The sequence below is a fragment of the Corythoichthys intestinalis genome, chromosome 13 (assembly GCF_030265065.1).
Source record: "Corythoichthys intestinalis isolate RoL2023-P3 chromosome 13, ASM3026506v1, whole genome shotgun sequence".
NCBI classification, from domain to species: Eukaryota; Metazoa; Chordata; class Actinopteri; order Syngnathiformes; family Syngnathidae; genus Corythoichthys; species Corythoichthys intestinalis.
Genome location: NC_080407.1, coordinates 53,683,282 through 53,696,622, shown reverse-complemented (window position 1 = coordinate 53,696,622; position 13,341 = coordinate 53,683,282). Strand labels below are relative to the sequence as shown.

General features: G+C 38.6%; 2 protein-coding genes across 4 annotated transcripts in view; one reads left to right on the top strand and one right to left on the bottom strand.

Moving 5' to 3' along the window:
- The first annotated feature begins 1,864 nt into the window (after positions 1 to 1,864).
- Positions 1,865 to 12,423, top strand: LOC130928628 (Y-box-binding protein 2-A-like). 2 transcript variants are annotated; one of them, XM_057855348.1, is made up of 10 exons: positions 1,865 to 2,061; positions 2,742 to 2,805; positions 2,887 to 2,920; positions 3,013 to 3,102; positions 5,770 to 5,982; positions 6,049 to 6,131; positions 6,194 to 6,362; positions 6,435 to 6,548; positions 12,003 to 12,074; positions 12,205 to 12,423. In XM_057855348.1, the coding sequence occupies exons 1-9, from the start codon at positions 1,983 to 1,985 to the stop codon at positions 12,036 to 12,038; spliced, it is 882 nt and encodes a 293-aa protein (XP_057711331.1). In that variant the 5' UTR covers positions 1,865 to 1,982; the 3' UTR covers positions 12,039 to 12,074; positions 12,205 to 12,423. The 2 variants fall into 2 exon arrangements, with proteins under 2 accessions (XP_057711331.1, XP_057711330.1); XM_057855347.1 differs by having other exon boundaries at positions 6,432 to 6,548.
- The window catches only part of LOC130928627 (solute carrier family 2, facilitated glucose transporter member 4-like), a 37,597-nt gene continuing 33,245 nt past the window's right edge, over positions 8,990 to 13,341 (bottom strand). Inside the window, exon 11 of one of the 2 annotated variants that reach the window (XM_057855346.1) lies at positions 8,990 to 13,278. In XM_057855346.1, coding sequence (XP_057711329.1) covers positions 13,060 to 13,278 — 219 coding nt within the window. In that variant the 3' untranslated portion in view covers positions 8,990 to 13,059. The remainder of the gene's footprint in view (positions 13,279 to 13,341) is intronic. The other variant, XM_057855345.1, reaches the window with a different exon arrangement.

The window sequence follows — 13,341 nt, the reverse complement described above, 5'->3', positions numbered from 1 at the left end:
AGTATTTATATGCGTTGTATTCACCAGTAATGGATGAAGTACTCACTTTTTTAATTACTTAAGTAAAAGTACAGCTACAGATGTAAAAAATTACTCGAGGAAAAGTACAAAAGTACTTGCTTTAACATTTACTTTACAAGTAAAAAGTAAAAGTATTTTCTACCGACGCAAAAATGTAATTAGTGCTGCATCGATTAATCGATTAACTTGAGTAATGGTTCGAGTATTCGTTTAATTAAAGTAGCGTTGTCATTTTTGTATCATTGATCTGGGTGGATACACTGTCCTCTAGTGGCAATAGTGAGTATGATATGACTTATGTAACATGGCTGAATCCAGCTGCTCCCTGTTAAGACCAGCGTAAGTTTTTGTTTGACCTAATGTTTTTTTTAAATGCAGTCGTAATTTAGTTTATAGGTATATTTAGCCGTTTTTTTTGTGAGAATATCTGTTTGAACCATTTTTAAGAGAATTGTAAAAAAAAAAAAAAAAGTTAGCATTTTATAGCATTTAAGCTAGCAGACGCTAGCAGACTTTTACTTTGTAAGTTAGCTAATTGTTCTTTTGTTGTACTTACATGCTCATTTTATTTTATTTTTCATATTATTTGCGGCCCGGATCAAGTATTTTTTTTTTTTTATGTTTCTTATCCGATTACTCGTTTATTTGAACTAACTAATTCATCGATTAATCGACTACTAAAATAATCGATAGCTGCAGCTATACTGTTGTTGATGAAAGCTTTTTGCTGCTTCGAATATTCCTTTAATTAGAGTGGCGTTAAAATGGCTTGTTTTGAAAGTGTTTGCATTTAGTTTTATTGATTTGGGTGGATACACTGCCCTCTAGTGGCAACAGTGAATATGACATAACTTATGTAACATTCCTGAATCCAGCTGCTCCCCGTTAAGACCAACATAAGCGAAGTTTTTGTTTGAGCTAATGTTTTTTAATGCATTTGTAATTTAGTTTATAGCTATATTTAGCCGTCTTTTTGTGGGAATATGTGTTTGAACCATTTGTTAAGAGCATTGCAAAAAAAAAAAAAAAAAAAAAAATGTTAGCATTTAAGCTAATAGACTTTCCATTCATCCTCTAGTTCTCAGTTACGGTGTAGTTGCACGGAGCTTAACGATTGTGCCGGAGGCAAGAAAACGAAACTCAATTCACCAACTAAAAAACAAACAAAAGTAGTGTGAAACACAGGCAACAATTTCAGAAGTAGTGGAGTAAAAAGTACTGATACCTGCTGCAAAATGAAGTAAAAGTAAAAAGTACTAATTCATATTTGTACCGAAGTAAAGTACAGATACACAAAGTACTTTTACTTCGTTACATTCCACCATTGATATTCACAAGTTGTCAGTCGACATATCATCATAAATGTTATGAAAATATTTTATAGAGTTGAAAAGTTACCTAGTGTTGCTTTAAAATGCAGTTGGTAAAAAATAGTAACATTTCGACATTAAGGTTGTAATTTTATGATTTGAAAAAATGGCAAATTATGAAGTAAGTCAGTTTCCTGTGTAATTATGATTTAAAAAGTTAAAATTTAACTAAAAAGTCATTGTTTCATGTTCAAAAGTTGTATTGTCACGAGAATAAAGTCATCAAGACATTCAAATTCGAGAATAAGCTTATTTTTCAATGTTTTTTTTTTTTAATAAACAGTATTTATCATTGTTGTTGTTCAATTTCCTCTTCTTCGCGTTTTAAACCGAGCGGCACTTGACGTTAAAACACATTACCGCCCACTACTGTCAAGTGAGTGTTCTTTTTCTCTGGTGTTTAAAAAGGTAAAAGCCTACTTTCTGCTTCCCACCCCCTGCCCTGGTTCAGCCAATCAGGAGCCGATTTTCAGCTAGCGTCCTCAGGCCACGTGCTGTATAAAAACGTGAGCAGGTAGCCGGCGTGCCATAGTACCTTCGGGAGGGAACCGACCGAGGCATCTCAGTCGGCTAAACGACCCGACAATCATCATGACCGAACCCGAACCCAACAGCACTCCGCTTTCCGAACCCGTTGAAGAGAAGCCACAAGTGGAGAGGAAAGTTTTAGGTCAGCGTCTGTGTTCCGTATGTTAATTGGCTAATTACGGACAGCTGCGACGCCATTTTTCGGCCGTAATTTCATGTGAATAGAGTATTAAAACAAGCAATTTCATACAGATTTATATATCATTGTCAGCAACTAGGCTTATGAGTGTTGTAAATGTTTGTCAACAACAAAAATATTTGCCAAAAAAGTACAAATTTAGTAACCAAACAAGCGCCAGTAGATGGAAAGTTTCACATTTTTACATGTAAAATGCCATCATTATATGATACTTCCTTGTGACCTGGTGTACACTTGATTTCAAAGTCTTGCTGTTAATGATTGGCCCATGCGTATCGCAATAACTGGGACATGTACAAAAACAATGCTTTCATGATAGTTTCTAGCGTGTTTAGCATTGTTTAGATCTCATTTTTATCTATTTAATACTTTAAAATCGTTTTCGCCAACTTGGAATCAATGAGAATCCCGGATTCCATGCTAGTTGTTAGCAATTTTTGCATTGTTTGGGTGTACATTTGTCAATTTATGCTTGTAATAAAATGCTAACATCGTTTTAGCAAACTTAGTTATTTGAACATGTCCCAAATACTTGCTTTTATGCTAGTTGTTAGCAAATTTAGCGTGGCGTGCATGTGAAATTTTCAATTTATGCTTGTAATCAAATGCTAACATCGTTTTAGCTAATTTGGTGCAAGGGAGAGTCAAGTGGTTCAACGTCCGGAACGGATACGGCTTCATAAAACGGTATTTTTCTTAATTTTTTTAAAATTATTTTTTCATTGTATTATTTCAAGCAGTGATGTTTTTTTATATTGTGGTTGTTAGAAATGACACCGAAGAAGATGTGTTTGTACATCAGGTAGGACAGAAAATGAGTAGTTCTTGTGCCTAAAAAATTTAAAGTTTGTGTATTTTTTTTAACCAGTTTTTTTTTTTTTTTTTTAAACCCAGACTGCCATCAAGAAAAACAACCCGAGGAAGTTCCTCCGAAGCGTCGGCGATGGCGAAGTGGTAGAGTTCGACGTCATCGAAGCGGTCAAGGTTAGCTGTAGCGCCAAAAAAATGTTTCTGGAAGTTATAGCAAGGAATATTATTTCTAGTTCTCGTGGGAATTTGTTTAATTAGTGGCGTTGTAATTGTTTTGAAAAGGAATGAGATGCCACAAACGTTTTTTTTTTTTTTTTCTTATGTTAAAGTGCCTGTAACAGCATAAAAAATCTTAAATAGCTTTATCATGTGAATTAAAATCATATTTTGAGACTATTCAACCATATACAACAATTTGGCAAAGTGCAGATGATGCGAAATTTGTCTTTTAATCTGCCGTTTAGCCTCGCGTGTCATTATAGCGCTCTAGCGTCCCCAGCTGGAGGATGACGTCGGCAGGGTTGCGATTTCGTCCAATTTAGAATTCAGCCCATTGAGGGGGAAGATTCAGAATGAGGAAAATGCGACAGAGAGCAGGAAAATGTCATTTTTCCAATATTTTTACAGCATATTCTTTGTATCTAAGTATTTTCCCCCAATTGCTAAACAAATGGGATGGTCATGAGAAATAAGTCTTGTGCTAGATGGAATATGAAATATAAAAAATGCATTTATTCAGTACGACATGGCAAAATTACTCCATTATGGTCAAAACTGTCAAGTTCTTGAATCTCCCGAACGATATTTTATGCCACCGGAGTTAGTCCGGCTTTTGTCATTTCCCTGCCCTGGCTTTGGAGAGTGTTAACAAACCAGGAGGCGTAACAGCTAGCCGACATGCTCATCCAAACTGAGCGGCGTTTCAAAGTCTGTTTTACGTCCATACCTATAAAGAATTCAGGGATTTTAGAATTTATTCACAAGAATTTTCAGCGGAAAAGCTTTGTTTTTACATAAGGCAGCCGCGAGCTACATTCACCAACAGACTGGCGTTGTACTTCAACATATTTACGTAAAATAAATGCTAACTGCACGTTTTTTTTTTTTTTTTTTTGCTTTTTAACCAAGAATCGAGACAGTTTTACGTCCATATCTATAAAGGATTCGGGGATTTAGGCATTTATTCAAAAGAATTTTCAACGAAAAAAGCTCCATTTACATCAGGCAGCTGCTCGCTACGTTCACTAACAGACTAGCATTGTACTTCGACATATATACATAAAATAGACGCTAACTGCACGTTTTCTTTTAACAAGACTCGAGACTGTTTTACATCCATATCTATAAAGAATTTGAGTATTTAAGCATTTATTCACAAGAGTTTTCACCAGAAAGACAGCTGCTAGCTACATTCACTAACAGACTAGCATTGTACTTCGACTTTTTACGTAAAATAATTGCTAACTGCAGGTTTTTTTTGTTGTTGTTGCTTTTAACCAAGAACTGAGACTGTTTTACGTCCATATCTATAAAGAATTCAGGGATTTAAGAATTTATTCAAAAGATTTTTCACCGGAATGACGTCTACATAAGGCAGCTGCTAGCTACATTAACTAACAGACTAGCATTGTGCCTCAACATGTTTACGTAAAATAAATGCTAACTACACTTTTTTTTTTTTTTTGCTCTTCACAAAGAATCGAGACCGTTTTACATCCATATCTATAAAGAATTCGTGGATTTAGGCATTTATTAAATACGGGCAGGAGTGCCGGGGAAGCAGCTGGAGAATGACCGCCGGACAAACCGGCTGACGTCGGAAGAGTGCGTAGGCACACGAAAAGGGCAGAGGGGGCTGGAAGTCTGGACTGTATAGAGATCCGTACTAGCATAAGCAGAGTATAGCGCTCTCCCGGCGGGCGGGTGAAGAGGACTGAGGGGGGTGTGCAACAAGTCGTCGGCCGAGTGGCCTTATTAAAACGTAAAAGAATTGACATAATACAAAACACGATGTTTACTCACTTCCTCAAAGGTCGAGTGGTCCCACTTGTTTTGACCAATCTGGGTGAACGGGATCTTTTTGAAACTCATAAAGGCTCACACGCCTCCCTGGTGCAGCAACAAAATTCTGCATCACATTTGGCTGGTGTGATGCAAAAAATAAATTAATCAGCCGACTCCGCAGTCCATCTGAATGCTTAATTGTGAGATGCTGACCCAGGTGACGTCACATTCGCATTCCTCCTCAATCCAGGAAGTCATTTTAATTGCGCGGGGTTAAAAAAAATCGAATATATAAATCGATCGCTTCCATACACATCAGAGTGATCCGTTTCATTCAGCGAGCATAAAATTCGCGTGAAATATGAAATAAACATGCTTTTTGCTGTCATAGGGACTTAAAGAGGATGCTCGCCATTAGCCTAATGCTAACGCGAATGCAATGCTAATGCTATGAGTTACATTTAGTTTGTGATGATCACTTGGCACAGACCTTTTAAAGCTAAAGCAACATTACATATTCTCATGCCAAGATAAGAAAACAAATCGTCCCGTGCTTCCAAACAAGCAAGACGGAGCACAGCCTAGCTTGAAACGCATTCTAAACTATGGCGAGGAGAGTGAGTGAAACGAGCCAAAACACGTACAAAGTTTAAAATGTCACGCATTGTGAACATCTGACAGAAACTCATCAGACCAAAACTGGCATTCGTCTCGTTAAGTCCTAGTCTCCCATGCCACTTTTTTGGCTCGTCATTGTCGTAAAAATAGACAAAATATTTTTGTGATCGGCATTGTTGACAAAGACGACAACTGTGGAAATGTATTTTCAATTGCTAGGGTTCGGAAGCGGCTAACGTAACCGGGCCCGGCGGAGTACCCGTCAAAGGCAGTCGCTACGCACCCAACAAGCGGCGTTTCCGACAGCGGTTCATCCCAGCCCCTGCCGAAGACCAACCGCCCGGCGGTGACGACGATGAGAAACGCGCCGACAACACCGAACCGCGGCAGCAGCGCCAGAGACCTCGCCGACCCCGGCCGGAACCGCAAAAAGTAGCATTGCGACTTTACGGTTGTTTTTTTTGTACTGGAAAATGATGGCCTGTAATTATTTTTCAGGATGAAGATGGCAAGCCAAAAGACCCAGAAAGCGATCAAACGGCAAGACGGCCGCGACGTGGGTTCTGGTGGCTGAATCGCAGGTAACTTGGCAAGTTTTTGGTTTGTTTGTGCAAGTCGCCGGTTGAGCGATTGGCCGTTTTAGACCAATCCGTCGGTGGCCTGCTTCGGACGTGAAGAGGGAAGAGAAGCAGGAGACAAGTGTGCCGGAGAAGCAGCAGGAATCGTCAGAAAACGACGACTCCTCCAAGCAGCAGCGGCGGCGCCAACGTGGACGCCGCCGGCAGAAGAACTCTGAGTCGGGAGTCTCCAAAGTGAGAGGATTATTATTTTTTTGGGGTCAAGTTGGCACAGGATTGAATTTTCATTCCGTCACTCTCCAGCAGAATGGTACTGAGAAACCCGCCTCGGAATCCGTTGCGCCTACTCAGGCATCCAAGGCCGACGAGAAAGCCAAATCCCCAGAGCGCTCTGTTAAAAGCTCACCCAAATCAACACAGGTAAGGTCGACTTCTCGCCAAAATGGCACCTTTGATGTCAAATAACGTGACAAGTTATTGAAAAGGTGATTTATTGCGATACTTTGTAGCCCAAAAGGTTTATTCTCCCGCCAAGAATTGGTATATTGTGGAAAACACTCAGGTGCAGTGGTGTTAGCAGGATGCCAGGTGTGGATGGGCATTAGTCTTACCGGGGGTGTGCAAAAAAAAAAGCTACAATGCTCAAATAGACTGAAATCCAGCATAGGGCTCCTGCACCTTAAAACGTGTTTTGTTTTCTCCTTGAGATAACTTGTGATTTGGTCGAAACAAATAAGTTGATTTTATTTGACTTAGAACTAGGGCTGTCAAATTTATCGCGTTAACGGGCGATCATTTTTAAAATTACGGTAAAATGTTTAACGCATGTGCGGAACGACCCACTCATGCATTGCCCCAAACTGACTACAATGGCGCCGTTTTATGTATATTGAGAGTCCACAACAATTACAACTACTGTGTCGAGCGACATGGGGAAGACTGACTGGAGATGATTATTTTCCTTAACACCCTGTACTAAACACAACTCAGAGATATACCATTTGGAGCCACCACTGACGGTCATGGTTGCCCAACTTCCCATCATGCATTTGGGCGGAACAGTTAAGTCGCTAGTTTCATTTACTGAAAGCACAACAATAATATTCCCGTCTCAAAAAAAAAAGTTCACAAAAAGAAAAGCACTCAATGCAAAGAGAACTGACATTCCCAATCAAAATAGCAATGCAAAATGATACTCAGACTTTGGCCAAACATTTCGTTTAGCTCAACAAATGCATTAGATCAGGGGTTCCCAACCTATTCCACTAAGGCACACTGTGGGTGCAGGATTTCATTCTTACCAAACAAGATGACAACACTTTTTCCCCAATCTGGTGTTTTACAAGTGCAATCAGTTGATTGCAGTCAGGTGTGGCTTGTTTTAGCAGAAGCCTCATTGGTTCAACTGTCTCTGCTGGATCGGCTGGAACAAAAACCAGGACCCACAGTGTGCCTTGAGGACTGGGTTGAAAACCCCTGCATTAGATGGCAATATTTAGTCACAATATACAAGCTCACATTTATCCTTTAAGAATTCAGCCAGCTGTGAATGGCCACAGCCTGGGGGATTTTATGGGTGAAACATGGTAATATAACAAAGGTTGTGATGCAGAAATTGCAGTGGTTGAGATTTTCATTTTCATATATTTGTGCTTTTAAACGTGTTTTTTTTTGGGGGGGGGGATCGATTATAATCTAAAATATTGGGGAAAATGCAACGATAACAAAAAAATACAATTTAGTGATAGTTATGAGGTAGATATCAGTGAATTATTTTTTTTCATTGTGATGTAATTCGTTCAAAAGTTTCAAATATGCGAGTGAATTTTTTGGTAGTTTTTTTTAAACAGACATCAATTAATGATTCCAAGCTAAAAATGAGACCTTTTGAAAATCTTTTTATGGCTGGGTTGAAACAAAAGCGGTTGCGCGACGTCTGTAAACGGGGGTTTCCAGGGTAAAACGTAGAGACGTGCGAAATTTCAGATTCTTAGATTATTCGCGATTCGGCCGCGGAAGATTTGAGAACGATTCACAAATATTGAAATTCCGACTATTGAATTATACCAGGTAAAGCAGAAGTAAAACAGTCAGCGCGGTCTTTGGGACGTAATGAGGAACGGACAGAGAGTAAATATCATGTTCAACTCATGCCGCTAGATAAAACAATCATACCTGACTGCGGCTGACAGCCGCTACAAACAACGCCCAGTTGCTAGTTGCTACAAACATACGGCTACCGTAGATATCATATATATGTAGAACTAGATGCAAAATGATAGACGACGTCGGGTTAGAACTTGTATTATTGAACAGATGCGGAATGAGACTTTCCGGCGTAAGTAAACAGCCGCCATCTTAAAGCAGTAGTGTTGTAGCGAACCTAATTAACTTTTTATCTAAAATACTCCTAAATCGGCAGAATCTTGTCTTGAATCTATCTTTAAATGATGAAATAGTTTTAAAACTTTGACAAAAGTAGACAGAAGGGAAATCATGGAATAACGGGAGCAATTTTAACCCTTTAACACCGAACGTGTCGGCAGCGACGCGTTTACGCATGTCGTCTTTGAAGCTTCGTCACGCGGTAATTACGTCACCCACGCGCCGCTGGTTGGTCTCATTTGAAAGTACGGAAGTTGATGTCCACACCAGTTTTTATTTGAAGTCAATCGACTAAGAAAAACGGGAGATAATGTCGTTTGAATTTTATAGTTTTATTGCACCCATAAATATGCATTAAAACGCTGCATGTACCATGTATCTATCTCCATATTTCCATCATTTCTTGTCCTTTTTCCAAACCGAAAGCAGCACAAAAGACTACATATCCCAAGAGCCGTTGTGATGTCAAGAAGGACGAACGGAATGTGATCATTTTGAATAAATTTCCGAGCGAGGCGCCAACTAATGAAAGGGAGGCATGCGAAGCAAGCAACGGCCGGTTGGTTTGACATGCGACTTTGAAACGTGCAGAATGAATCGAAAACTAATTTTAGCGCAAGCTAATGCATTTTTTCATCAACTCAAGGAATAGGATGAGAGCTGTATTTGTCGTTGTTTTCCTCTGATTAGTCGGCGTCTCGGCGAGTAGAAGTGACAGCAGCGCTCAAACGGCAGAAGAGTAGGCTGTGTGACGTATGTGACGCAGCTCAGTGGATGGTTCAAAAACGAACTTTATTGAGTGCGCAAAAAAAAAACTATCTGGTTGCATGCCTGAAAAAATTCAATTGAACTGAACTACTTGTCAATATTTTTGAAAATACTTTTTTTTTCTTCACTATGAATCTTTTCAATTTTTATATAGATGTGTGTTCCAGAAGCTTGATTGCATGTACGTATACTTTAGATAAGGTGATGGGTATAATACCTAACTTCACAGAGATATCCTCTAAACCCTTTTTGTGTTAGATGCAGTGTTGTTAATAACGGCGTTACAATTTAACGGCGTTACTAACGGCGTTATTTTTTTCAGTAATGAGTAATCTAATTAATTACTTTTCTCATCTTGGCAACGCCGTTACCGTTACTGAGGCGGGAAAAACATGCGTTACTATGCGTTACTAAGTTGGTTGAATAAAAAAAAAGTCTGAGAGAAACGGACTCACGGGGACGAGAGCAGAGCAGGAGTGGGGAAGACGCCGTTGCAACCGCGATGCTAGATGGCTCCAATAATACCTGACTGCAGCCATAGCCGACAAACTACGCCCACATGACACGGTAGATATCATATTATAGATCTAGATGCAAATGACAGACACTGCTGCATTGCCAACATGTTTTAAGGACTACATGCGTTTGTAAACAGCCGCCATCTTAAAGCAGTAGACCTCTCAGGAAGGCCCTGATGTAGAGATCCTTCCTAGCGAACCTAAGTAATTTTTTTAAATCTAAAATGCTCCTAAATCGGCAAAATCTTAACTTAGATCTATCTTTAAATGATGAAACAGTTTTAAAACTTACACATGTTTAAAGTAGACAGAAGGGAACTAATGCAATAACGGGAGAAATTTTAACAACTTCAACGATTGATTCACAACTTGAAATGACTTCCGCACATAGCAAAGGTTGCTAGCTAGTTATCGCAATACCCTTGTGTCTAGTTAAGTGGAGGGTAAAGAATTGGGCTTGGGCCAATTGTCCCCCAAGCCCTTTAAGCTTCACATTGTGTGACCTGTTTTTTTTTTTTTTTTTTTTTTTTTTTTTTTTTTTTTTTGAGAAAAAAAAAATATCACTAGTTACTTTGCCAAGTAACTAATTACTCTTACATTCAGGTAACTGAGTTACTAACGCAATTACTTTTTGGGAGAAGTAATTTGTAACTGTAATTAATTACTTTTTTTAAAGTAAAATTAACAACACTGCATGGCACTAAATGCGTTAGTAGACAGCCGCCATCTTAAAGCAGTAGACTTTTTAGGACGGCTCTGTTGTAGAGAACCTTCCTAGCGAACCTAAGTAACTTTTTATCTAAAATACTTCTAAATCGGCAAAATCTTGACTTGAATCTATCTTTAAATGATGAAACAGTTTTAAAACTTTCATATGTCGAAAGTAGAGAGAAGGGAACAAATGCAATAATGGGAGCAATTTTAACAACTTTTAACAGTTGATTCAGGGTAAATTAGGGTAAAGAATTGGGCTCGGGCCAATTGTACCAAAAACCTTCACAAAAAACTTCACATAGTGTGGCCAATGTTTTTTTTTTTTTTTTTTTGAGGGGGAAAAAAAAAAGTAATTATCACCAATTACTTTGCCAAGTAACTAATTACTCTTACATTCAGGTAATTGAGTTACTAACGCAATTACTTTTTGGGAGAAGTAATTTGTAACTATAATTAATTACTTTTTTTCAGTAAGATTAACAACACTGGTTAGATGATATATATATATATTTTTTTCTCACTATTTTGCACTGTATATAACCTGTATTGACCATAGTATGTGTAAAGGCTAAAAACGCCTATGACCATACCCGCTGTTTGAATAGTTTTATGTTTGACTATTCAACACAATCTTATTTTTTTCTATTGAATGTTTATCCTAACAAGTTGAATAAATATTATCAAGCTTCAAAACGGTTGTTCAAGCATGTTTGGTTGTCAATGGGACGCCAACATTACAAATTTTGAAAAAATATTTTGGATTTTTTTTTTGTCTTTTTGGGTCCAAAATGTGGATTATAATTGGTCAGTGAAGAAAACAACAGTTTGGACATGAAGTTCAAGGTGTCCCGAAAGGGACCCAACTTGGCCATTGTGAACAATTTTTTCTTTGAAATATAAAGGCAACATCAAATGCATGCAAATTCGGCCAAAATGGGCTTAGGTGCTAAAGGGTTAACAACTGTAACAGTTGATTCACAACATTAAATTAATTGAATGTAGTTTAAAGCTGCTGATACAGAAGGGGGACTGGAGTTTTTTTTATTTACTGTTATTTTCGTATATTTTACTGTTATATGTTAACTTGAAACTGAAATAGTAGTTTGATTTAGCCTGAGAGGATTTTTGTAACAATTTTGGAACAAATGTACAAAACACTTAAAAAAAAAAAAAAAAAAAAAAAAAAAAGGATATCATATAATAATCGTTTTATAATCGAATCGGAGTCTCTGAATCGTAAGGTGCCCAAAGATTCCCAGCTCTAGTAAAACGGATAAATTAAAAATGGTTCGGGTGCTTAATGCACCATGAATCTGCTATGCATATACTAGACATATTGTTCCATCAAACACAGCAGTTGTTTTGGCTTAAAAAAAGTTTATTTTAACTCCTTTTTCAGCCTTGTCGGAGTTTTCCGCCATATATAAATTATTGCAATGTTTTACCACACCTCTATTAGCAAGAGTGAAACACTTTTGGCTTTCCGCAGACTCTCGACACAAGCCTCCCCGCACCGACGGAGTGACTCTTCCGACCGGACGGTTTTGGGACCCTCCAACAGGTGCGACACTGAAACGGATTTTCCTACTGTTCTAGCAGCTTTGTTTTTTCTAAAATGAACTCTAACCCAGTTCAAATGGATTTCAAGTTAGTCACACCAAATAGGGGTATTTTGTTTTTTTTCTTAAAAGGTCCACGGGTTGAAGGACTAGCTACGTTTGACAATGCACGTCTCCTCTCTGTTCGTTCCCGCCTGAACCCGTGCCACCCCTCAGACTACCTTAGCCCCTGCCCCCACCTCTATTTAGGGGGGCCGAGTTAGGGGCTCTAAAAAAGTGAAATGGATGCTGGTTCCAATTCTCTACTTGTTGAAAAAAAAAAAAAAAAATGGATTGTTGTATCAAGTAGTTACTACAGGAACTAGCCTTGATTTTTATTTGTTTTAATTTTGTGGTGCATTTACGGGGGCGGGATTTAGCTGACAACTCTTAAAACAAACAAACAAAACAAAACAAATTGTTATCCTCAGTTGAGGGGGGACTAATCCTGTAAAGACTTTGTTTTACTTGCAAATATTTTTTTTTTTTTTTTGTTGGTTCAGAGGACGTTATGTGCAATGTTAAGTCAATGACAATAAAACTGTTTGCAATTGGAAGAATTCTGTCCTTTTTTAATTTTTATTTACAACACAAACGTCACTCTTAAATGATTGTAACATTTACACGAGGTATCCATTTTTACGGTGCAAGACGTCCAATCCATTTTGACTGGGGGTATGAGTTTTAAATGTAATGTAACAATGTTTTGTTCTGGAAAAATAACTTTGGGCAAGTCGGTCCTGACGGCTACTCGTGTGCTGCCGCTCAAACGAGTCAAAATTGGACGTCTATAGCCGTCGAAGAACAAGCCCTTCACAGAGAAAATGGAACTTTTTCAACGTTCGCTACACTTGACAAAACTAAGTGTTAAAGTGCAGAAATTCCAACGTATTAAGTTAAATCAAAAACGAGTTAAATCAACGACACACAAAACTCTTCGGTATGTTTTCAGTTCAGTTCTTCGTCCCCTAAGTAGTCCAGTTCGGTGCTGGTTTTGTTGAGTTCCATGTCCATGTCCATCATGGCGTCGGGCAACCTGCGGTGAAAGTTGGCCGAGATCTGGTCGAAGGTTTTGCCGCGCGTCTCGGGCACGCGGAAGAACGTGTAGACGAGGAAGAACAGGAGCAGGGTGGCGAAGATCAAGAAGACGTACGGGCCGCAAAGATCCTGGAAATGTGAGGGGAGGAAAAAAACGGGTCGGATCGGTGCGTTTTCAGTGTACGTTTCCAT